Source organism: Sceloporus undulatus, chromosome 8 (assembly GCF_019175285.1).
Source record: "Sceloporus undulatus isolate JIND9_A2432 ecotype Alabama chromosome 8, SceUnd_v1.1, whole genome shotgun sequence".
NCBI lineage: Eukaryota > Metazoa > Chordata > Lepidosauria > Squamata > Phrynosomatidae > Sceloporus > Sceloporus undulatus.
In genome coordinates, this window is record NC_056529.1 from 25287040 (window position 1) to 25310818 (window position 23779).

The following is a 23779-nucleotide window of genomic DNA, read 5'->3' on the forward strand; positions in this document are numbered from 1 at the left end:
ATGCTCTTCTCAAACGATGCAGAACTCAGCAGCTCTGCCCTGTTTTACATCTTTTTGCATAATTTAGTCTGGATTTTGCTAGTCAAGGCAAGGAGAGGTTCAGGGCACTGCTGTTCCACCCATGGGCCCTAGAAACCCAACACAGGTATTTCTAGGGCTCCTTGAAGGCACTTGCCCACATTTATCATTTGGTGAGATGAAGAGAGAAGTTGTCAGAAAGCTGAACTCTGCATTTAGAGGTCCTTTCCAAGGCTTTGTTTGGACTCAATCTTGGCAGATGCCCAATTCTAGGCCACATCTGGGCTGTGGCAAACCTCAACCGCATGGCTCTACGAAAGGAGAGGGCCTCATCCTTACCCGAGAACGGTGCACAGGGTTGTCAAAATCAGTGCCTTCTGGCGCCAGCAAAAGCCATCCACCATAGATAGGTTTGGCCTGGAAAAGAAACAAAGGAAACAAATGGTCAGTTTATTTTCATTTTTTAAAATGTGCAACCTGAGACAACTTCTTTGCTGATGCAAATTATAGCAACTGCGAGGTACATAAAGTGGGACATTTGTGCCATCTGCAAAGCAGAAGAAATCATACACCTCTAGGTTCATATAATGCTATGTATCCAATTCTGGGATTGGCAGTTTTGTGAGCCATTTAGCCTTATCTCTCATAGACAGCTTGGTTATCGTAGCAAACTGCAAATCCCAGGATTCCATAGGATGGAGCCACGACAGTGAAAACAGCATCAAACTGCATTCATTCGATTTCTTGAAGCAAGGAGCCAGGATCACCTGCTGCCTTTAAGGAGCAGACTTTGAAACCGAAAACCAAGAAGACAGAGCCACAATATGTTTTTTTTTTAATGCAATCCATCAAAATGAAATCTGATGGCTTTACATAAAAACAAAAAAGCATACAGAAGCTGCAGAAGTGATTTAAGGGACACCTCCCCAAACCTGCTCAGCAAGTCAAACCTTTCACAACCTTTTAAAATGTAAGCATACACACTGTATCTAGTTATCTATCTGGAGGCAGGTGAGAAGTCTGTCAACCCTCCGCACCTTTTAGAAACCAGAAAATCTCTCTCACACACACACACTGTATGTATGTATATAGTTCTGCACTTTTTGTACGGTACACTAAAACCATCCCTTACAAGAGTCAATATCATTCACATATAAATAAATGCAGGTCTCTCTCCTTTTACCTGGAGAAATATGCTGCCTTTGGTTCCTGCATTTCCTCCAATCCAGAGCTCCTCGCATTTATGATCTCCCAACAAAAAGATTATTGAAAAACTGGAAATTTAATTTCGGGGAAGCTCCCAGAATCCTCCAGGCAAGGAAAGCAAGTGGTCATATTGGCTGAGGGATTCTGGGAGCGGAAATCCAGAAATAAATAAAACACATCTGATTCCATTTTTCTTTCACTTAACAAAATCCGCTGATTATTACTGATGTAACTGGAGCGCCTTCGTTTAAATTGGTTCGGCTTTGCAGAAACTGCAACAAGACCTTTGGGAGGAAACAAATAAACCTGCACACAAACTTGTATATAGAATATGAATGAATATATATATATATATATATATATATATATATATATATTATCTGTAACAAATTGAATAGAAGAGGACCAGCTTAAGTAAATGCATCTGCTTTAGATTTTCCTTTCCTGAATAAAATGCATTGATTTAACACTGATTTGACTGGACTGCCTTAGCTAAAACCAGTCCAGCTTTGTGGGAAAATGTAACAAGAATTTTTTGGGGGGATGAAATCGAATAAACCTGCATAAATTTTCATTAAGAGGAGAAAACAATTGTTCTGGAAAAAAGAAGAGGCATTTGAATCCCATCTCAGCCATGAAACCCACCGGGTGACTTTGGAAAAGTCACACTCTCTCAGCCTCAAGGGAAGGCAAAGGCAACCCTCCTCTGAACAAACCTTCCCAAGAAAACTTTTTCTTAGGGTTGCCATAAGTCAGAAACGACTCAAACAACGGCAATTCCTGTTTCCAGAGAACTCTGGAATCGTCTTGAAAATGACCATCTTTGCCATGCGATGCCAAGAACGCATCTTTTAAAATGCATCTTCTAAAATGATTCCTGGCACCTGTGGGGGCTTTTCTTTGTGGAAAGTACGTAGAGAGCTCTTGTAACACCTTTGAGACTCATTGAAAGAAAGACACTGGCAGCATGAGCTTTCGTAGACTTTCATAGACTTCAGTCCACTTCCTGAGATGCATTTATAATTTTGCAAATTTGGAATTTGCAAATGCATCTGAGGAAGCAGAATGAAGTCTAGAAAAGCTTAGGCTGCCAACTTCTTTCTTTCAGTGAGTCTGACAGGTGCTACAAGAGCTCTCTACGTACTGATTTCACAGACTAACACAGCTATATATTTGAATTCTACAACTTTTGGAAAGTAGTTGGACTTTTTAAAAAAGTGAATTAACTTCCTTAAACATGTCCTGCCTTGCTAACTGAGGATATTTTACTAATCCATGAATGCACTGCTGCAAAATGTAACCAATGACTTCACTTCCAAGATGCACACATGCCTCAATCTCAAACAACTGCTGCCTACTCCAAATTTGCTCTGGGCCCCCATCTTGGGCTTTTTCTCTCTCTGCCCAACTCAGACGCACCTTGATCTCTGCCCCTGCCTCCTCCAGCATCCTTGCCGAGTTCCTGGCCCGACCTCCCTTTCCTCGGTTCATGGCTGCCTTGCTTCGGAGCTCCTACGGAGAAGCTGCCCACTTTGCCTTCCTGTTCAGTGTTCACCTGGCGCACCTCCTTCACTTGACACACCTGGGAACCACACCCACCCAGCAACCCACACACCCACAGCTTGTGCAACCACGTCTCCCCACTCCCTCCATGGCTCACAGCTGCCTCACCCGCTCTGAACGCCACACGCCGGACGGACCAGATTGCAAAGGATGGGAATGGTTCTCTGTCTGAGGCTGGACAACCATCAGCGGTCAAGAGTGGGCAATACTACACCTGATCTCAGCCAATAGCATGTATGTCAGCTTTGTTGAAGTCAACATGTTTCTGGGCATGCCTTCCTTAACAGGCAGGCAAGTAGTGGTTTGAGTGCTTGACTGCATCTCTGGAGACCAGGGTTCAAATTCTGGCTTGGCCATGTAAACTGACCTTGGGCAAGTCACACTCCCTCCACCTCCGAGGATGGCAATGGCAAACCCCCTCTGAGGAAACGTCCCATGATAAAGTCAACCTTAGAGTCACAGTCCAGTGCTCTACAGGTACTGTGTTCTAATTTGCCTCTGACTTGTCCAATGGACGCTTCAGCACAACGAAGTAGAGCATGCCAAGGCTACCTGCTAAAGAGAGAGCAGCAGCCATGAGGGATCTCAAACAGGAAAAACAGGTGAGGTGAGACATAAATCCTTACAAAATTGGAATGACAGAGCAGAAGGATCTTTCCAGTGGAGGCAGCAAGATTTTGCTCCAGCTTTATTCCAGTTTACGTGTCTCCAGTCAACCTCTGTCAGCCAGGAACATACCATGCAACACCCCTAATGTTTTCCGCCAAATAAATATTTGGGGGAGGGAATTTCAGAGAATCAGAGCGGTGTGCGCATGCCCCATGCGCTTCCTCCTCCAACATCCATGAACAACCCAAATCCCTTTTTACCAAACCATGGGGAACATTACTCAACATTACTAGTTGTTTGTAAGGTATGCTATTCTTACTCCCCCAAAAGGCATCCCTGCTTCCCAGAAACAGCACCATTGCACCACTCCGGGGGCTACTCTGGTCGCAACTTTATGTTTCAAGATTGATTCCAACTCCGGAAGAAATGCCAAGGGAAGGCTCTCCCTGCCCTGTGCCATCCTGCGCAACCCTTCCTGGGCGTGTGATCAATCATTGGCTTCACTTCCTTTTCAGGTGATCGAACAAATAAATGTGGTCAGTTTCATGCCAAGTGAAGGCAGCACACCAACTCATTCTTCTTTATATCTTATCAGCTGGGGAAGGCCTGGTGATATCACCAGACTGGGGACCTTACATTAGCCATACTTTTTAGTCTCGAGTGACTCAAGGTCCACATGAATAACAGTAATAATAATAATGAGGAGGAGGAGTACTTGTAGTACGTCCTTTAAGATGACCTCAGAAATCTTTACAACCACCCTGTAAGGCAGGCCATGACTATTATCCCCGTTTTGCAGAAAAGTGGAGCTGAGGCCAAGGGCACACGGCAAGGGAAGGAATTTGAACCTCTCTGGCATGATACGCTCAGCTGAGTTCTCAGCAACAGCATGTGTTTAAAAGCTCTCTGAAAATCAATGCCAAGGTCGGGTTTTTTTGCGGTGTGTACCTTACAGGCGTTGCCTCTCAAAAGGTTGCGCTGTGATGGGGCTCTTGACTGATAGTAGTGTCACTGGGGCAGAAGTTTGGGTATGTTCGGGTTGTATTGCCTTTTCCCATTGACGCTCCTCCTTTCTACCTCCCAGTGTGCAATTCCAGCTGCGGAGGTTAAAGAGACAGGGATCTGTGGAACACAATAAACTATTGCCAGCATCCAACAAGCAAGTCTCTAGTCCTCCTTGAACTGTAGGATCTATGAAGTATCTGAAAGGGGGACTTCAATAGAGTGGAGGCACTAATAAGTAGGACTGGGTGGGTACAGGGTAATAAAAACAAAAAGCACTGGATGAGGCCTGGAGACCAAGGTTCAATTCTTCTCTCGGCCAGGAAGGCTGACTTTGGCCGTGTTCTCATCTTGCAGCCTAAGCTACCTCACAAGGTTGTTGTAAGAACCAATTGGCAGGGAAGCCACAGGTGCCAACCTGTTAACCCAGATCATTCTCCAAAGCCATTCTCACCAACCTGTTTCCTTTTCCAAATGAGGCAGAACCTGTCTCTCTCTCTCGCTCTATGGAGCAAACCAAGCCCTCCATCGGTTTGCTTCTATATACTGTATTTATCTTTTTGATTTTACTCATAGCCAGCCTTTCTCCTGACAAGGGGCCCCAGGTGGCTCACCTCATGAACTAAAGCAGATTCATCTAAAACAAAAGCTGAATGATAAACGGTGTTTTTAAAACCCAATTAAACAACCTCAGAACTGTTTTGAGCTACAAAGAGAGAATCCACCCAAACGCTAACTAAAGTTGGAAAGAAAACAACGGGCCACACATTGAAAACACTCAATATTCAATTCAGTCCCCCTCCTCAAAAAAAAGGGGACACCAGGGATTGTAGTAAGCACAGGTCCATTGCATTGATCCTCCATGCAAGTAAAGAGATGCCCAAACAAAAACTTTTATCCTACAGGAGCGATAAGAGCCAGATGTCCAAGCTGGATTAATCAATGAAAGAGGCACTAGGGATCATATTGCAAACCTATGTTGGAAAATGGAGCTCACCGAATAATTTCAGAAGAAAATCAGCCTGTGCTTTATAGATTATAGCAAAGACTTTATCTCTGATCCTGTGCTCAAACCACTGCACCTTCCTATCTGGGGAATGATGGGTAAAACAGGAGACTTAAACAGTGGGCCATCCATTCAGCTGTACTTTCTTTCATTCCATCATGTTATTTTTATCCCTTTTGGTTGTTTGGGGGTCTGGGCGCCTTCACAAACAGCAGGAAGGAAGACAAGAAACAGCTCTGGGGTGGTTTACATGAGTTTGTGCAGAGAGCTGCCTTGACAAATCCCAGACACCAACAACCAACATGTTGCATCTGCCAGAAGGAAATCTCAAGAGGATTCACAGCCCTGCCTGACAGGATCTGGTCATTAAAAGAGGAGCTTATATTTATTAAGCAGCTCTGATCTGCAGGAGCTCAGAGGAGGAAGATTTGCACTAATCTGGGTCAATGGTCCAAGGGTTTCTACCAATCTGGGTCAATGGTCCAAATATGACTATTGCACATTTTGGTGTGTGTGTGTGTGTGTGTGTGTATACTGTGTATATATATATATATATAAGACACAGTGCCATGTAAAGAACATACTTCAGTTTAGAATCATGGAATCGCAATAGTGGAAACCATTCCCAAAGACCATCTAATCCAACCTTCTGTCAGTGGAGGAAACCACAGCTAAAGCTTCCCGGAGAAGCAGGCATCCCAAGTCTGACTAAAAGCCTCGATCAAAGGAGAGTCTACCACTTTCCAAGATAATCTATTCCACGGCTAAACAGCTCTTGTTCTCAGAAGGTTCTTCTTAACGTTTAATCGAAATCCTAAGGTCCAAAGTTCAAGACTGGCCATTACTGGACACAGGTTCTCCGACCACTGCAAAAAAAGGCCATTTACCTCCAAAATTCAAAGAACCGTTTGGCCAGAGTTGGCAATAAGGAAGAGTGATAAAATGATGCTGTGACCTGGCACAAAGCAACTGCAAAACAGCTAAGCCACAATAAATCTGCCTTCCTATGGTATTACCAGACTGATTTTAGCCCGCAAATACTTCAGAGGTCCACCTACCAACCAATACCATTTAAGTCACTTGTGAGACCATTAACAGCTTGGAGGAAAAAGGCACCCAAGCATGGCTCTTCCATTCTCTTTAAAAACTGTTCATTATCTCTTCGTTTGGAGGCAACTCCAACTCGCCCTAGGTGTGTGGCCATTTACAAAACAGGCTTGCGGCCGGCGGAGGTAATGTCAGGCCTTCCAGGAACGGCGCCATCATCGTGACAGATGAACTAAAACGTCAACCCTTATTTATATAAACAGCTCATCGTGAAACAGAAAACGGCTGGATCCCTGCGGTCCCGTCCCTCTTTGGATCCTGACGCTGATCCAATTTAAGCCCCGTCTCGCCACCTTCCCAAAACGCAGCCTGGCAGCAGAAATTTAAAAAACACCTGGCGCGCTCGCTAATGGTAGTGCCAAAGGGATTAGGAAACAACAGTATCATGAGAAAACCTATGCAAAGCTGGGAGGGAGGGAGAGGGGAAGAATTCCCCGGGAGCTGCGTGACCGGCCCGTCAAAACACGCTCCAGAAATCCACATTAGTCACTAGGAAAAATTTCTGGCCGGGGGCAGGAAAAAGGGTGCAGAGGGAGGGAGGAGAGCGTTTCGGGTTCGTGATGATGCCTCTGGACTTGGATGGAGTTCGGGGCAAGACAAAGGGAAGCCCTTGTTCATGTTATCCAATGCAGAAGCTTCCTAATATTGCCTTCCTGAGATTGCTAAGGGTTCCTTTATTGATCAGCAGTGATCCAGAACAACCACACTGGCATCAAGAAGGCAGCTATCATGGTGGCCCATCTTGGGTTTTCACTGGTGGAAAACCTAGAGGGTGTTGTACGGCATGCTCACAATTCACACCGGGAGACCGGAGACAAGCAAACCGAAACGGAAGTGGATCCTCGTTGATCTGTTTAGGAGGAAGATTTTTAGCAGCATCACCTTTGGGAGGATGGTGAAGGAGAATTGGAGATACCCAGACCTTTGCTCTCCTTTCCTCTTCCCCATTGCCATTCCTGGAATAACAGAGCTGGAAGGGAGCCCGGAGTCATTTCACCCAGCCCTATGCCCATGCTGAAGCACCCCTGAGAGGTGGGCACCCAACTTCCATTTAAAAACCTTCAGCGAATTTATCCTTTTCTCAGCCAAAAAAAAAAGAAGTGATCTGGGGGTTTCCGGAGACTTGAAACCCACAAAGATGGCTTTGGGATCCCTATGTGACCTACATCTGCCTACACTACTAGCTTGTGGATCTTTTGGCTTTGAGGTGGAGATGTTTCGCAGTTCTGCCAGAAAATGCCCATGACCTGCGGCATGCAAAACATGTACCATGCCACTGCGCTTAAAGCCCATCCTAGGATGGTAAGCATCTCAAGAGAATTTATCAGCATCATTGTCCCCATACTGCAGACCTGAGGCTGAAGAACTGAGGCCACTTCTCCAACAAAGTTTCCATAGCTATCCAAGCTGTGAACTGACTCTCTCTCTCTTCCTCTGGGCACATTTCATCCTCTTTTGTTAGAGACACGCTGCCTCTCTCTATTATGCCACACCGTTCTTTGTTCAGCACCACATCTTTGCGTGGACTCTTTATAGAGGCACAGAATAATCCTCCGTACACAGTGTGGTCAACATTTATTTGTCTACCTCTCTTCAATAAATAGGTTGAAGTCTATTTATCCTACGATTCATTATGTCCGCCGGTTTCCATTATCCTTACGCACAAAAGGATGTGTTTGATCGCAAGAGGCAGTCTGTCCGATGGAGACACAATTGCGTTTGTGAATTGGTGAAACGAGGTGTTTACGACACCTGCACCTTCTTCTCAAACCAAAAGAGGCAGCCAAGCTGCACACAACAGCAACGTGTGGAGCATTTTGACTACAGCACCCAGAATGCCCCATGCTAGCAAGGGGATTCTGGGAATTCCAGTCCAATATATTAGTTTTTCTGGGCTCTGTTAGCTAGATCAGTTCCAACTGAGATATCATTAATGCTGCAATTCTACTGTCAGCTTTCTCTCAGTGTGTTTTCAAACACACTTGTTGTTGCATGAGCCGCCATTTTGAGTGTTTACACACAGAACAGCAGGGTAGAAATTATTATAACCACCCTTTGCATCAATGCTTGTGATTGTGTGCCACGTTCACTAATAAACACGACAAACTTGTTAGGTGCTTTTTAAGACGAAGGGGGAAAAAATAATATATAGATATACAAATTCCAAACAATAACCCTTGATTTTACCATTTTATATAAAGGACACCATTTTACTGTCCCTTGTGTATAATGGGACTTGAGCATCTATGGATTTTGGTATCCGCAGAGGGTCCTGGAACCAAACCAAGCAGAAGCGGAAACCAAGGGCCCACTGTATTGTGTACAAAATTACCTTCAGGCTATGTGTACAAGGTGTTTATTCTGTGTTTATACATGGGTCCCATGTTCAAGGTATTTCACGGTGTATATGCAAATATTCCCTAGTCCGAAAAACTCCGAAGTCCAAAATACTTCTGGTTGCAAGTGTTCGGAGAAGGGAGAGCCAAGCCGTACATGAAAGGTCATGCTGAAATAAATAAATTAGCATTACAGGTTTCTTCTCCCTCTCCTCCAATTTTTAAGCCATGATAGTTACTATCGCTTTGAAAGATATTGCTGAATATATATATGTATATATATATATATGTGTGTGTGTGTGTGTGTGTGTGTATATATATATATATATATATATATATATTCCAAATGAAACATGCCCCTCTGAAATCACTGTTATGTTTCGCCAGGGCTCACCCAAGCCTTCCTCAACCTGGTTATCTTCTAGATACGTTGGTAATATACCTCTGTGCTGGGGACTGAAAGGGAGTTGTAGTACAAAGGCACCTTATAGGGTTAAGCTGCTTTAGAGCAACCCCAAAATAAAATCCACCGGGTTATTATTATTATTATTATTATTTAAAGGAAAAGGGGGAGGGAAGTATATCAGCACCTGTGGCCTCAGGTGAGACAAGCAAATGTGCTTTCCAGTATTATCTAAGCGACAGGGTTAAATCTGATCCGACCGCTAACTCTTTGAACGCATCAAAAGCTGTCAACTGTTGGTATTTTTTTAATTATATGCAAATGCTGCGGTGGTAGAAAAAGCCTGCCAAGCCCACAGCTATTAAGAATGTTTATCCTCTTTATGAAACACTCCAACAGAAAACAAAAACACACCAGAATGCATTTTGCCAGAAAGATCTGACTGGTTTTTGGAAGCGAAGCAGGAATACCAAGGAGCTCAGGAAGAAGGCTAGAGTAGCCCTGGGCAGATGCCAGCATTTCTTGAAGCATGTTCAATGTGTGATCGTAGTGGAGGAAGAGTCTGGGAGAACAGAAGTCATGCTCTCTCACCCTCAGAAGAATGCCATGGCAAATATCCTCTGAAGAAATGATGCCAGGAAAACCCTAGGATAGGAGCATCATTGAGCCAGAGTTGACCAGAAGGCTTATAACAATAACAACAACAACAACAACAACGATTTCTTGCCTGTGGCTGGTTATACAACAGGTACGGAAGGAAATCAAATTCGTAGCGCATAAACATTCATCATAGGCTGGCATCTTTCATGCATCCTCTGTCATTCTAGCTTTCTTCCAGTTGGCACCAACTGCCCAGCAGAATTGCCTGCGCACAATATTAGCTTGCCACTGGCACATGAATGTGGGCAAACCTGGCCTGGCAGGCATATACCAAGGGGGTTATTTCTGAATTACATTGTTGTTGTCATTGTGTGCCTTAAAGTCATTCCTAACTTACGGCGACACTATGTCAAACCTATCATTTGGTTTCCTTGATAAGATTTGTTCAGAGGTGGTTTGACATTGCCTTCCCCTGAGGCTGAGAGAGTGTGATTTGGCCATAGTCACCAAGCCAGGAATCGAACCCGGGTCTCCAGTACCTTGGTCAAGTCACACTCTCTCAGCCTCAGGGGAAGGCACTGGCAAACCTCCTCTGCGCAAATTTTGCCAAGAAAACCCAATGACAGGTTTATCTAAGTCAGAACCATTTTGAAGGCATACAATATATATGAGAGGAGATGGCCTCACAAAAGGACAGCAATTGGGAAGCTGGGTGGGCATTTAAAACTGGCATAACTTAACATTAAACTGGTTGTGGAGGGCAGAGATAAAAGTTTGCGACTGAGACATTAAAATAACGGAGCCTTTGCACATCATAGGATATCCTACGAAGGTGAAATATTCCAGCAAAGCAAGGGTTAGTTTCCGCCCAGTGACTCTGTCCCAATGATCACTGAGACACCTTTAACTTTTATGGTTATGGGATTCCCAGAGTAAGGAAGGGGCCATCAGCAAACAGCTAATCTTCTGTTTGCAGATGGGGCTGAGAGTTTAGGACACTTTAAAACAATAAAATGGGAGACAGCTGCCCTCTGCCAAGTTCAGCCTTCCTATGCTTTTGACAGTTTATACCTCTGTGGATTTTTATACTTGACTCCTTTCCTGGTTCTGAATTATATTCTGATCTTAATTTGGAATTGAGTCCTGCTACGTTCAGGGAAACTCAGGGTTCGCCATTTGGTGTGCTGCAAACAACGTCCCTGTAGTGCAGTTCCATGCCAGGGGTTTAAGAAGGCTTGGTGGTTGTTGTTAATGTGTCTTTACATCAATTCTGATTTATGGAGACCCTCTACCCTCTTGGTAAGATTTATTCAGGCAAGCTTTGCCATGGCCTTCCTTTGAGGCTGAGAGAATGTGACTTGCCCAAGGTCAGATTTTTATGACCATGTGGGGATTCGAACCCTGGCCTCCCAGAGTCCAACACTCAATCTCAAATCCGTTGGTAGTGATATCAAATCCTTTCAGGAAATCCACAAACTAGGTGTTGACGTGTTTTACCTTCAAGCTAAAACAACTTTTGCCTTCAGCAGATACACAAAGAGCCATTTTGGCGTGATGGTTTGAGTGGAGAATACCAGGAGACCAGAGTTCAAATCCTGCTCAGCCACTGAAACCCCGATGGTGGCCATGGGCGAGTCACACACACCTTCAGCCTCTGAGGAAGGCAATGGCAAACCTCCGCTAAATAAACCTTGCCAAGAAAACTCTTGGATAGGCTACCGTAAGTTGGACTCAACGCGAAAGCACATAACATCTGACTCTGCAGATCTGGGATGGCCAAATGAGGTTTTTTCAAGTGTAGGTGGCTTGCAACTCCCATCAGCCCTTGCCAGCACTGACAATGATGGGAACTGCAGTTCAGAAGCTCCTGTAAGGTTACAGCTGCCCACTTTCTGCCCAAGATGGAAGCTCTATGTATAGCTGCCACGGTGAAGAGCCTCCACGTGAGTGGGCCTTATCCTTTCACGACAATCACAGCCAGTGCCCACGTGTCACATCTCACAGCGAGCAGATCGCGTAAGAGCACATGGCAGTGAGATGAGCCCCTCTGGTGTGTCCTGGATGCATCCGCTGGCATACGACATTGCCTTACTCCAAGTCACACCCCTCAGCTTATCCAGCTCACGATCATCAACTCAGGATCAGCCTTGTCAGCAGAGGATGATGGGAGTTGCATTCTAACACAAGAAGGCTGGGGAAGCTGGTTGACTCAACGCTATGTCTAGTATGGCAAGCTACACATTACACCGTTGTCAGGTCCAGGGGCAGACGCAACACAGACGCATCAAAACCATGCCCAAATTTCTCATTTCATCAGCCTTATTTCAGAGGAAGAGGTGAAGCTCTTTAGTTGATGCTAAAGTTAAGGAAGTTAGAAACGTCAGGAATAAACCCTTCTAGAACATGGCCACATAGCCCCAAAAACCCACAAAAAAACTAAGTTAGAAACACTTTATCAAGTTTCCAACTTAAGAATGTCAACCTTTAACAATTCCCTACCAACAAATGTGCAAAAGAAATCCACTGCATCTCCAGTTCCATCTTTGGCATATGATACTGACTGTCGCTGGGCAGGGCTAGATCTCCAAAGGCTGCGGCACTCTAAATCCCATCAGCTCTCACCAGCCTGCCAATGAGGGATGATGGGCAGAGGAGTAGCTCATTAGGATCTCACCAGATTGTAGGTTCCACCATAGGATATATAAAATGATGAGCGAACCTGGGTTCTTGCACCCTCTGGACCCATTGCAGAGCTTGGAAGAAAGTTGGTTGGGGGATTCTAGACATTGTAGTACAGATCGGATCTCAGTAAGGATGCATAAGTATATCCTTGTTAGTCTGCCAGGATAGAAGTGGGGTTAATAGTGTGGCAAATTGTCATCCGAAGTAGCCAACTCCACCTCTGCCAACTTATACAACAGATTTATGAAAGCAGGGGAAAGAAGAACACAATACTGCTGTGAAGCCACCCATCTCTCAACTTTTACACAGAGTTGCAATTCTGACAAGTGCCAAAACAGTTAAAGATTTCCTACAGCGAGGCTCAATCATTAATCAAAATGCAGTCAAGCAATGAGAAGAAAGCTAAGGCTCGGAAAGGCAGCCACGAAAGAGCTAGATAAGATCCTCAAGCGTAAATACGTAAATTGGAATCATACATCTTTCCATTCCTAGGTACGGTTGTGTAGGGAGGAGAGCGAAGAAAGCTGTTGAGAAGATCAACCCAAGTTAACCTGCTGCTTACTTTGCTTTTTATTGTGCCCTAGTTAAGCATGATTTTGGAGACATTTTAATCATGTAATGTTGTTGTTGTTTTAGGTCAGTGGTTCTCAGCCTTTGGGCCTCCAGATGCTTTGGACTTCAATTCCCAGAAGTCCCAGTCAGGATGCTCATTGTTCAGGAACTCTGGGAGTTGAAGTCTCAACAATCTAGAGGACCAAAGGTTGAGAACCATTGTTTTAGATTGTACGCTGCTTGGCAGGTTTTTATTCTTTATTTCTTATTTTATTTCACAGCGCTCTATAAATCAATGTTAATAATAATAATAATAATAATAATAATAATAATAATAATAATAATAGAGAAATGTGGTGCTGGAAGAGAGTTCTGCAGATACCAAGGGCTGCCAAAAAGACAAGTCAAAGGATCCGAGAACGAGTCCAGCCTGAACTCTCACAAGAAGTCAACAAGACTAGAGAGAGGCTTTCATAATTTGGATACATCTCACAACAGGACTCTTTGGAAAAATAAAACAACCCTGGTTTGGCAAAGCAGAAGTCAGCATGGAAAGAAAAAGACCTCATTCCAGGTGGAGAGAGAGCCTCCATCAAGGAAGCCACAGCTGCCCTGAGTTTGCAAGACCTGAGCCAGTGACCAGGGTTCACAAAGTTCACCATAAATCGACATTAACTTGACAGCAAACAACACTGCAAAGTGGGCTTTGCAAAGGATGCAAAGCATCATGCCATTAGTCAGATCAGAAATCTTCTCTAGACCCACCAATTTGTAGTTTCCAAACTGAAAGCCACTCTCTTTCTCTGAAGCACACAAGCAAAATGTGCAGGTTATGCTTCCCTTCCAGCATCTGACCTTTGCAGAAACACTGCTGCTCTCCATAGAGGATCCATTTAGCTTTCCAGGCTGTCGATAGCCATAAATACAGATTCCAGGAAAAACATTTGCAAACCCAGCCTAGGCCAGTGTTCAATCAAACTCTCCAAAATGGGTGCCCTCCAGGCATTTGGAACTACAACTCCCATCGTCCCTGGAGCCTGACGGGAGCCGTAGGCCCAAAAACAGCAAGAAGACATCAAGTCAGAGGCCTTCAACGGAGGTGAGGTGAAGAAGCCATCCTTCTCCTTGCTTCAAAAGGGGGAGGGAATCCAGCCACTTCATGAACAAAATGGACACCAAATTATTATTGTTTGTGATACAGGTCCAAAATGCACGGCAGAAATCATCCAGTTTGATACCGCTTTAACTGCCCCTGGCTCAGTGCTGGGGAATCCTGGGAAGTGTAGTTCATTGTGGCACCAGATGCTCTCTGAAGGTCTCTCAACGCCACAGTCCCCAGAATCTGCTAGCATTGAGCCAGGGCAGTCCAAGTGGTCCCAAACCCCTGTGCTTTGCACCAAGGAGGAAGGAACAAGGACAGCAGTTCAGACGCAATAAACCAAACTGGGCAACAAATTATAAAGGATGCATAATAAAAAAACTAAAATAAAATACACTGGGTTTGCTTTGTTTTTGTTTTCCGAGGGGGTGGGTTCTCCCTCCAAGCTTGCATGGTGGCTTTGTCTGGAGGCTTCCTATCAGTCCCATGCTCTCTGCCTCCCATGCTCAGCATGCATTTTTTCCATGTGAGTTTGCAGAGTGCATTCCCTCTCTCTGTGTCCAACCTCCCCCCCCCCCACACACACACTTTCCTCCTCCTTCTTCTTCTTCTGCCTCCCAGCCCTGCAATATGACTGATCTCATTTCCATAATAGGATTGTAACCATGGCTGTCAGAAGTAGTGCAGAACCAAGAGGAGGAGGAGGAGGGTGGCAAAAAGCAAGGCCTGGCTTAGAGCACCAGCTCAAGGGAGGGCTGGCATTTAATCCCACTCCCCAACCTCTAGCAATACGGCTGTTTGGGGGCTACAAGAAGGGGGTCTACAAAGAAAGCCAGCCTGCATTGACTTTCCTGGCCTTTGCTTTGCTTTATCAAAATCAGGCTTGCATTAACGCTTGCGCTTCCTCCAAGTGTTTTTGCAATGATGCAAAACTCCTCTCTATCAAAAGGGATGCATTTCATATTGTATTTTATTCTGTTATCCATCTTGATCTGGTGGAAGAGGCGGGGTAACATTTTATTATTATTATTATTATTATTATTATTGGGATCATCTGAAACTTAACTCAGTTAGGTATAATATATATATGGTCCAAAACACCCTGCAGAAATAACCCAACTAGAGAGTGCTTTAACTGCCTTGGCTCAAGGCTAGGGAATTCTGGGAGCTGTAGTTTTGGAAGACATTTAGCCTTCTGTGTTGTGATCTGGTGCCATAATAAAACTACAATTCCCAGGATTCACTAGCATTGAGCCAGGGCAGTTAAAGCAGTCTCAAACTGGACTATTTCTGCAGTCTGTTTAGACACACACATCTATAAACCTGAGTTAAGTTTCTGATGATCCCTTGGACAGAGAGAGGCGTTTTTGAAAAGGTTGCCATTTCCAGATCCTAACCCTCCTCTTGGTTTGTAAGCACAGAGAAGGTGTTTGCCTCCATGTATAGTATTTAAGGTGGGATAGAAATACTATTATTATTATTATTATTACTTTACACTTCCTTCCTGAGGCAGAAGAATTAGGAATAAAGCCATCAGAAAAAGGCAAGAGAGTGAGTTCCAACCAGAGAAAAGCCAGGCCTTTTCATTCAAGAAGCTGGAAGGAAGGAGCCCAGAAAACACAAAAGGCCACTGGGAAACCTGAACTACACACAACAACAACACAATTGCCAACTGCCAAAGCCATCAGAAGAAAACCAGAGAGAGTATTTCTTTGATTGTTGTTACTGCTTGCATTCAAGGGAAAGGCTTCCTTTCGCCTGGCAAGAGGGCTTGCCAAATGCCACCTTCCTTCCCAAGACAACTCCAGAGCCTGACATCCAGCTCCAGGGCCTGGCTTTGTCTTATTAATTACAGTCTTATTAGCCTTCTTCTTAGCATCACAATCCCTCTATGACAACTCTCCTCCTTCCTTTGCATTTTGCAGGGCGCCTAAGGAGGCACCTGAGGGAAAGAGTGGCAAAGCCTTTGCAACCAGAGGCAAGTTCAACAGTTCTCTTTCTCTCTGTTGAGATACAGAAATACTGTGTGTGTATATATATATACACACACACACACACATTCACACTATATATATAATGTTACTACTACACACACACACACACACACACTAGATGATATAGACGAACCTATGCCTATGCATGTGTCTCTCTGCCCTCCTGCCCTGGCCCAGGGCCCTGCTGTGCCCTCTTACCTGGCTGAGGTCTTCGTCGTTGAGCAGATGGGACTCTCTTGGCTTGAAGCAGTTCTGGCACTTGCTCTTGTTGAAGATGTTGGCCTGGAACTTCCTGCAGGGGTTCTCCTTGGCCCCAGCCATGGCCCCACTCTGGGCACTCAGTGCCACACTCCAAGGCAGCAGCAGCAGCAGCAGCGCCCAGAGAGGAGCCCGGAGCTTGGCTGGCAAGAGGGCGAGGAGAGCCGAGAGGAGCCGGGCCACCAGGGCCAGCAGCAAGCGAGGCGGCAGCAGCAGCAGCAGCAGCAGCAGGGCTGGCCTGGCAGAGGAGGGCCCCAGCCTTTGGGGGGTGGGAAGCAAGGGCCCACCGAGGAAGAAGGGCTCAGAGCCCCAGGCGATCCGGAGGCTCCCAGGGAGCCAAGGCCCAAGGCATCCCCCTGGCTGCTTCCCAAAGGAAGGAAGAGAGAGGAGAGAAGGAGCAAGCCAAAGCCCCCCAAAGACCCCGAGGAAGCCTGTAGCAGCAGTCCAGAGGCTCCAAGAGACAGAGACAGAGAGGTCTCCCAAATGCAAAATGTCAATGCCAACAATGTCAAATGCAAAGTCTAAACCCCCAAAAGGGCCCCCGATGAAGAAGCCTCTGCAACCCCCAGCAAGGCTTGCAAAAACCAGCCCCAGCCCCTTGCAAAAGGACCCCCACAGTCCCTCCTCCTCCTCCTAGCCCAAGGCAAGGTTAAAATCCAGGCTCCTCCTCAATCCTCCAAAGGGCCCGGGCCCATCATCCGCACCAGCCATTCCGCTTCAGTCCCGGGATGAGCCTCTCAAGCCCTTTCCTGCGTGACTGGCCTCCATGCTCTGCCTTTTCAAGACGATCTCGTTTGGATTCGTAGGAAAGAAAGACAAAAAGCAATCCAAAACTGGAACCTTTGCAAGGAGGGGCAAAAACCAGAGGCCAGGCCCTTTCAAAGGAGGGGAAAAATAGAAAACAAATCCAAGAGGAGGTCAGAAAGGTTGCAATCCTGCTCCCCAGAGTCTGCAAATCCAGCTTCTTTCCTTTGCAAAGGGCCTCCTTCCTTTCCAATGGCAGCAGCAGCAGCAGCAGCAGCAGCAGCAGCAGCCCTCCTCTTCTTCTTCTTCTTCTTCTTAGGCCTGAGATTGGAAAGAAAAGGGGGAGGGAGGGAGGGAAACGCCTTGAATTCTCTGCCTCTTTTCCTTCCTTCCTGCTTCCCCCCCTTTTTCTTCTTCTTTAATTTCCTTTCTTTCCTCCCCTCTTTGATTTATTGCATTGCATGCACCAAAAAGGAAAAGAAAGCCAGCCCTCTCTGCATGCAAAACCCTGCAAGTCTTTGCCTTTCCTCCTTTGCAAATGCAAGGCAAAGGGAGAGAAAAAGGGGGGGGGGGCTGGGGGGCGTGGAAGGAATGGGGGGCTAAGGCTTCTGGGGCAGAAAAAGGAGGAGGAGCTTCTTGGCTTTCCTCCCCCCCCTTTTTTTTTCTTTTTAAATTGACAGGTTGCCCTCCAATGGCAAAGAGGCTGGGGCTGCTAACAAAAGAAGAGCTCCTCCAATGAGGAGAGGAGGTTGCAAGGAGGGGGGGCACACACACACACTTTTGCACGCCCCCCTCGACGTCATCTGCAAAGAGGTGCAAAGACACACACACAGCAGGCACCCGATTGGAGGGATTTTATTTGTATGGTTCAGGCTTGGTGGACTGGTGCAGCTGGCTTAAGGCTGGCCCTGCAGGTTCTCCCAGGGTTTGTGTGTCCCTCCTGGGGGTTATATGGTTGCATTGCACACCTTTGCTACAACATTGTTATTGTTGCCCTTGCCTTTGACATTTTTTGTGCACATTGCTACTGTTGCATTGGACACACTGTTAAAAATTCTTATAATTATCCCCTCCCTCCTAAAGCAACACTGTAATAATTTGACATATTTGGGTACATTGTTATTGTTGCATATGACATATTGTTGCACAGTGTTATTGTTATTGCATTCAACATATTTGGGCACGCTGTGATTGTTGCATATGACGTATTTGTGGGCAATGTTATTGTTTCTGCATTTGACATCTTTGGACACATTGTGATTGTTTGACATATTGTTGCACAGTGTTATTGTTATTGCGTTTGACATGTTTGTGCACAATATTATTACTGTTGCATTAGACATGTTTGTGCATGTTATGGTCACATTTGACAACATCTGGATGCCCAAATGCCTAGAGAAGTATTCTTTCTAGGAATCAGAAATGGACCAGTAACCACTGAACCTGCTTTTGCAAGGGACTCACTTGTTCTCTGTTACCTGCCTGAGTCAGTAGTCGACCTGCAGACAGCATTTTTGGACCCTTCAGGAGAGTGTGGCATAGTTGATTGAGAGATAGAATACCTCCGCATTTTGCCCCATATCTCAACTTCTACAAGGGCCGGAGACGTCATTTTTAAACCTCCTGTGGGGCCAAAGCACCCCCTAAACCCCTCCAATGGCCCACCCCTGTGCCAGACAGAGGGAAGGCTGCTTTCAAGGGCCAAGAGCCCACCTCCTGGCCTCCTTGCTGCTCCATCCTGGGCCTGGCAGAAGATGGTCCTCCAGCATCTCACAGATGCCTCTCATTAAAGGCTGCCCGGCTTGTTTGATGTAAGGCCCAGATCTGCTTTGGCCGGCCAGCCAGGCAGCCAAGCCGTCTCCGTATTGTCATAATAACGCTGATAAATAAATATGAATAGAATGGTGGTTTGTTTACAACTGGGAAGGAGCTCTGTTGCATCAAAGGTGGCTTTGATCACCTCCACGCCAGCAACCCAGGTTGGGAGATGCAAAGTTTAATCCCCTGCAACTCAAACACAAATAAACCCTCCAAAGGGCGAGGGATGCCTCCTTCCCCCATTCCCCGAGTCTGGAGCCAACGCTTCGACCAGAGACGAAAGCAAAAGGCCGGTGGTAGGAAGAAGAGAAGCAGCCAACTGGGAGTGGTGCCAAAGCTGGGTGGGTTTTGGGTCTTGGCCCAACGCAAGAGAGGGGGCTACATTCTCCTGTGTGGCTCTGACAATGATTTAATAATGTACCCCAGTCCAACAGCTGAATTGCTGTTGCTAGAATTAAACCTTCCATCAGAGGGTGGTTGAAAGTAGCTAGTGAAGGATAGCATTTGAGCAAAACTGGGAGCTTTCTGAATGCCCAGCGGATAATAAATGGGAGACTGCAGAAAGTGAGGAATGAGACAAACAGCCTTTCTTTCAATATATTGGAGGATAACTGGACTCTAGCTCCCAGCATCCCTTACTAGTGGCTATGCAGGACAGAGCTGATGGGGTCTGTAGTATTGCCAGAGTGAAAACTGGAGGGGGGGGCTGTGACTTTCATGTTTGTGCTCAGACTCTGAGAGCTATGGTTGCCAGGCTTTCAAAGTATAGCAATAAAACACAGGCAAAATCCATGCCATGCAGGGTTGATGATGAGGAAGGAGTTCTTAACAAAATGGTGCTCTTTCTAAATACCCAACAGAGGTACTGATTTAATTTAGCCATGTATTTCTCTCTGCAATCAACATACTGTCCATGTTCATAAATTACACCCCAAAAGGTATGATTTTGTTTTTAGCATCTTGTTCGGTGTATATAAAAGGGAAAGCTCTCCAATTTACAAATAGAGACACCTGCCAACCCTATATGAGAAAAGCTTCCTGAAGCCCAAATAAAGGACATTTCTTATAATAAGGGACACCCAAGAGAGCAGAGTTTGAATTCCTGTCCAGCCATGGAAACCCACTGGATGACCATGGGCAAGTTATGATCTCACAGCCTAAGAGAAATGTAATGGAAAGCCTCCACCAAATACATCTGGCCAAGAAAACCTAGCGATAAGTCTGCCATAGGGTTGCCATAAGGTGTGAACACCTTGAAGGCACACAACAGGGAGGCTCGGGTTACAGCTCCTGTTAAACAATGGGAAGTCACAAATCATCTGGAGATGTACCAGTAGATGTCCTGGTCTATCCCAAGACATGGCCCCACTCCAGGTCAGTTCAGATGAGTCACGGCTGCTTCCAAGGGGGTGATTCACCCAAACCGTTTGCATCCAGGAAATGAGTGGATGTTGTATGTTTAGAAGCCAGGCATCCATTCTGGCTTCCCTCCACACTCACATCACCGTTACATAGCCCACCACAGCTCTTGAAATAGGAATCATCCTCATAAAACCCATATTGGGGTTAATACTTTGATAAAACCAATGCCAAGGTTTTATGGCCAGGGTCACAATTTGCATCTTTTTGTATCCCATCACACTTTGACCCCACACCACAGCTATGTCATTGTTCTAAAACATGCTTTCAGGTAGCCTGTCAACTTATGCCAACCCCATGAATTCCATAGGGTTTTCTTTGGCAAGGAATCCTCAATTAAAAGATTAAGACGGACTGCAATCTATCTTCATTACATATCAGAAATGGCTGGGTTATATATGCTTGGGAGCTGTAGTCTTTTCTGTCTCTGGATGTGTTTGAGTGGAACTCCCATGAGGCTGTAGTCAAACACATCTGGATGACTCTAGATTGGGTGAAGGGGGGGGGCAGAAGTATATGTTTCCCCATACAAAACATGGTCCTGCTCCCAAGCGCTTAAGCTCCATAGTAAACCTGGTGCCATCTAGTGGGGAGGGATCCAGGGTGATGGAGCACATGAAACTAATTCGCTGGAATTTCAGCATGATGCACAAAACTGAACAGCAATGTGACCTTAAAAGGTGGAACATCTCTGATTCCTGCACTTCAAAAACATTCTTTCCTTTTTTCCTTACAAGCAGAACTATGGGGATTTTTAAAAACATCATAGGGATTTTCACAGTGAGTCAGATTTGTTGTTGTTGTTGTTAACGGATCTAGAGTCGACTTTGACTCATGGTGACCCTGTGGATGAGACGTCTCCAAGGTCCTCCTATCCTCAACTGCCCTGCTCAGGTCTTGCAAGCTCAGGCCCATGACCTCCTTGATCAAACTTAATCACGTGGTGTGAGGTCTTCCTCTCTTTCTACTGCCTTCTACCTTCCCTAGCATTATTGTCTTTTCTAATGGGTCATGCCTTCTCGTGATGTGGCCAAAGGACGACAGTCTTAATTTTGTCATCCTGGCTTCTGGGGAGAATTCTGGCTTGACCCATTTGTTTGTCTTCTTGGCCATCTATGGTATCTTCAGCACTCTTCTCCAGCACCACATCTCAAATGGGTTGCTTTCCCTTCTATCAGTTGTCTGCACTGTCCAGGTCTTGCATCTGTACATGGTGATGGAGAATAACAATACGCATGCAGATTTTCTTCTGGAATTCCCTGGTGTGCTCCATTATCCATTATGTTTGCAATGTGATCCTTAGTGACTCTTCCTTTCCTAAAAGCAGCTTGCATATCTGGGATTTCTCACTCCATATAGGGTTGGAGTCTTTGGAGGGGGAGGTTTGGACTCAATGGCCCATGAAGCCTCTTCCAATATACACCCACAAGCTCTCGGGAACAAGGGGCAAGAATCGTGGCGCTTGGTGATTCATCAGAGTTTTCATGTTACTGATGCAGTTGTTCATGTCAGCATCTTTAAAGAAAAGCCTCTTTGAGAAAGGAGACCCCTCCACTCCCAGGCACACCCCTCACATTTCATTATGGGAAAAGCTGGTAATGCAGAGCTTGGAAATGGACTTTTGACCTTGTGGACCAACCAACCAATGCTCCCTTGTATGGCTATAAAGGAGGATGATCATTAACCTGCTGCTCTTTGCCTCATTTGTGCCCGGCGCCAGGGGTTGGGCCAGTTCCGTTTCCTAGTAATAATGTTATCGCGGAATCAGCGGCTCCCACCTGACTAAGTCAAACATTGAGTCCAAAAGCTTATCTGCACACTTTGCACGACTGCCATTCCATGTCCCAGGGAGCAAGAAGGGGCCACATGGATCACTTTGACAAAAGGAAGCTAAAAGGCTCTTGCCTCAACCTTCCTGTTCATGGAACCAGCTCTGATGTTGACAATGATCCCAGTTCCCCTTCTTACCCCATAGAGGCAATGGGATGCACTTCTGGGTGGAAGACTGGTGTAATGTTTAAAGTGTTTTCACCCTGGCACTAGGGCAAATTCATCTTATCCCAGTCAGACCCTAGGTGGGCAACTATGATAGATCAAAGGGCCCATTTTCTGTCCCACACAGACTGAAAAAATGTACATGGGGAGGGACCCTAGAAGTAGGTGGAGGTTCATTTCTGGTAATGCAAATGGTTAAAGAATGCAGGAGGGCTTTGAAATCTTTTCAAAGTGGAATGGCTGCTCTTGGTGGTTTCCAGGACAGGCAATTCATTCCCTTTTGGCCAGAAAAACAGGCAGGGAGTTGGGAGGGCTGCAAAAAGTCTTCTGGAGGCAAGCTTGAGAGTGTGCAGGAAAAGACAAAGAAAGCATTTTAGAAGATGGTCTCCCGTATCTTCCACCGAGGACAAGGGGTTCGTTTCAGAATTACAAGACTTGTAGATTAGGCAGAAAAGGATATGGAATTAAAAGAGGCAAAATAGATGCATCCCTGTAGTGCACCATTCAAACACTGAGAAGAGTGAAGGAATATCTGTGGGATACACCAGATTAGCACACTTGGCCACGAGTTTAATTTACAGCAGCTAAAGATGCTGAGTTGCTACTTCTGTCTCTCCTCCCAGACATCTGTTTTTGGTGCCATCAGCCTTATCACACTTTTCCTTCTCCCACAATAGCCCAGGGCTGTAGGAAACATCAGCACACTCCCTTGCCCACAGCCACCTGGGAAAAGAGAACAAAACCAGGGAGAAGACCAGCAAGATCAGCCAGTTCTGCCTCTTCCAGCAGTCTGCATTTGCATCTGTGGTTCCACCAAGTCTCCAAACCTCATGACAAACGGTGGAGTCTCTGGTGTGGCAAGACAGCTCTTTGGTATATCTGAGACTGCAACAGACAAACAGGGCTGTACCTCTGGCTTTCGTCTCTGCTGAGAAAACATGTCATTCCTTTCTTGAAATTAATTCAGCGGAGGAATCTGGAAGAGGCAAGGACCGTATGTGCAAATCTCCAGCTCAGCTAGTAGAGCAACAGCTTGCTACAGCTTCCAAGGCTTAATTCGTTTATTGTGCAACTAGCAAGGATTCTCTTTGCATTTTCCTAGTTAGCTTCCTCCTTCTCTTCCAGTTGTTTTGGCACCAGGGCTACCCTCTATTCTGCTTTGTATCCACCTGCTGCTAGAAGCAAGCAGGCCATATTAAATGTCTGTATGCCACCTCCCTAAGGAAGTGAGAAAGAATGGTCCACTCATTGCATTTTCATCTGGCAACAGATTCCTTAGCTATGATTTCTTCCTTTATTTCCAAACAGGAAATCATGTTCTCTCTCTCTCCTCTCTCTGTATATATTTGAAGGATAAGCTGTGAGCAA

At 45.7% G+C, this 23779-nt stretch overlaps 1 protein-coding gene across 5 annotated transcripts in view; it reads right to left on the reverse strand.

Moving 5' to 3' along the window:
• Nucleotides 1–17470, reverse strand: part of LOC121914793 (myosin phosphatase Rho interacting protein) — an 84207-nt gene extending 66737 nt beyond the window's left edge. For 3 of the 5 annotated variants that reach the window (XM_042438490.1, XM_042438488.1, XM_042438489.1), the window contains exons 1-2: nucleotides 16376–17470; nucleotides 358–435 (exon numbers count right to left, since the gene is read on the reverse strand). In XM_042438490.1, the coding sequence (XP_042294424.1) occupies nucleotides 358–435; nucleotides 16376–16498 (201 nt within the window). In that variant the 5' untranslated portion in view covers nucleotides 16499–17470. The remainder of the gene's footprint in view (nucleotides 1–357; nucleotides 436–16375) is intronic. The other 2 variants (XM_042438492.1, XM_042438491.1) reach the window with 2 other exon arrangements.
• Nucleotides 17471–23779: the final 6309 nt, after the last annotated feature.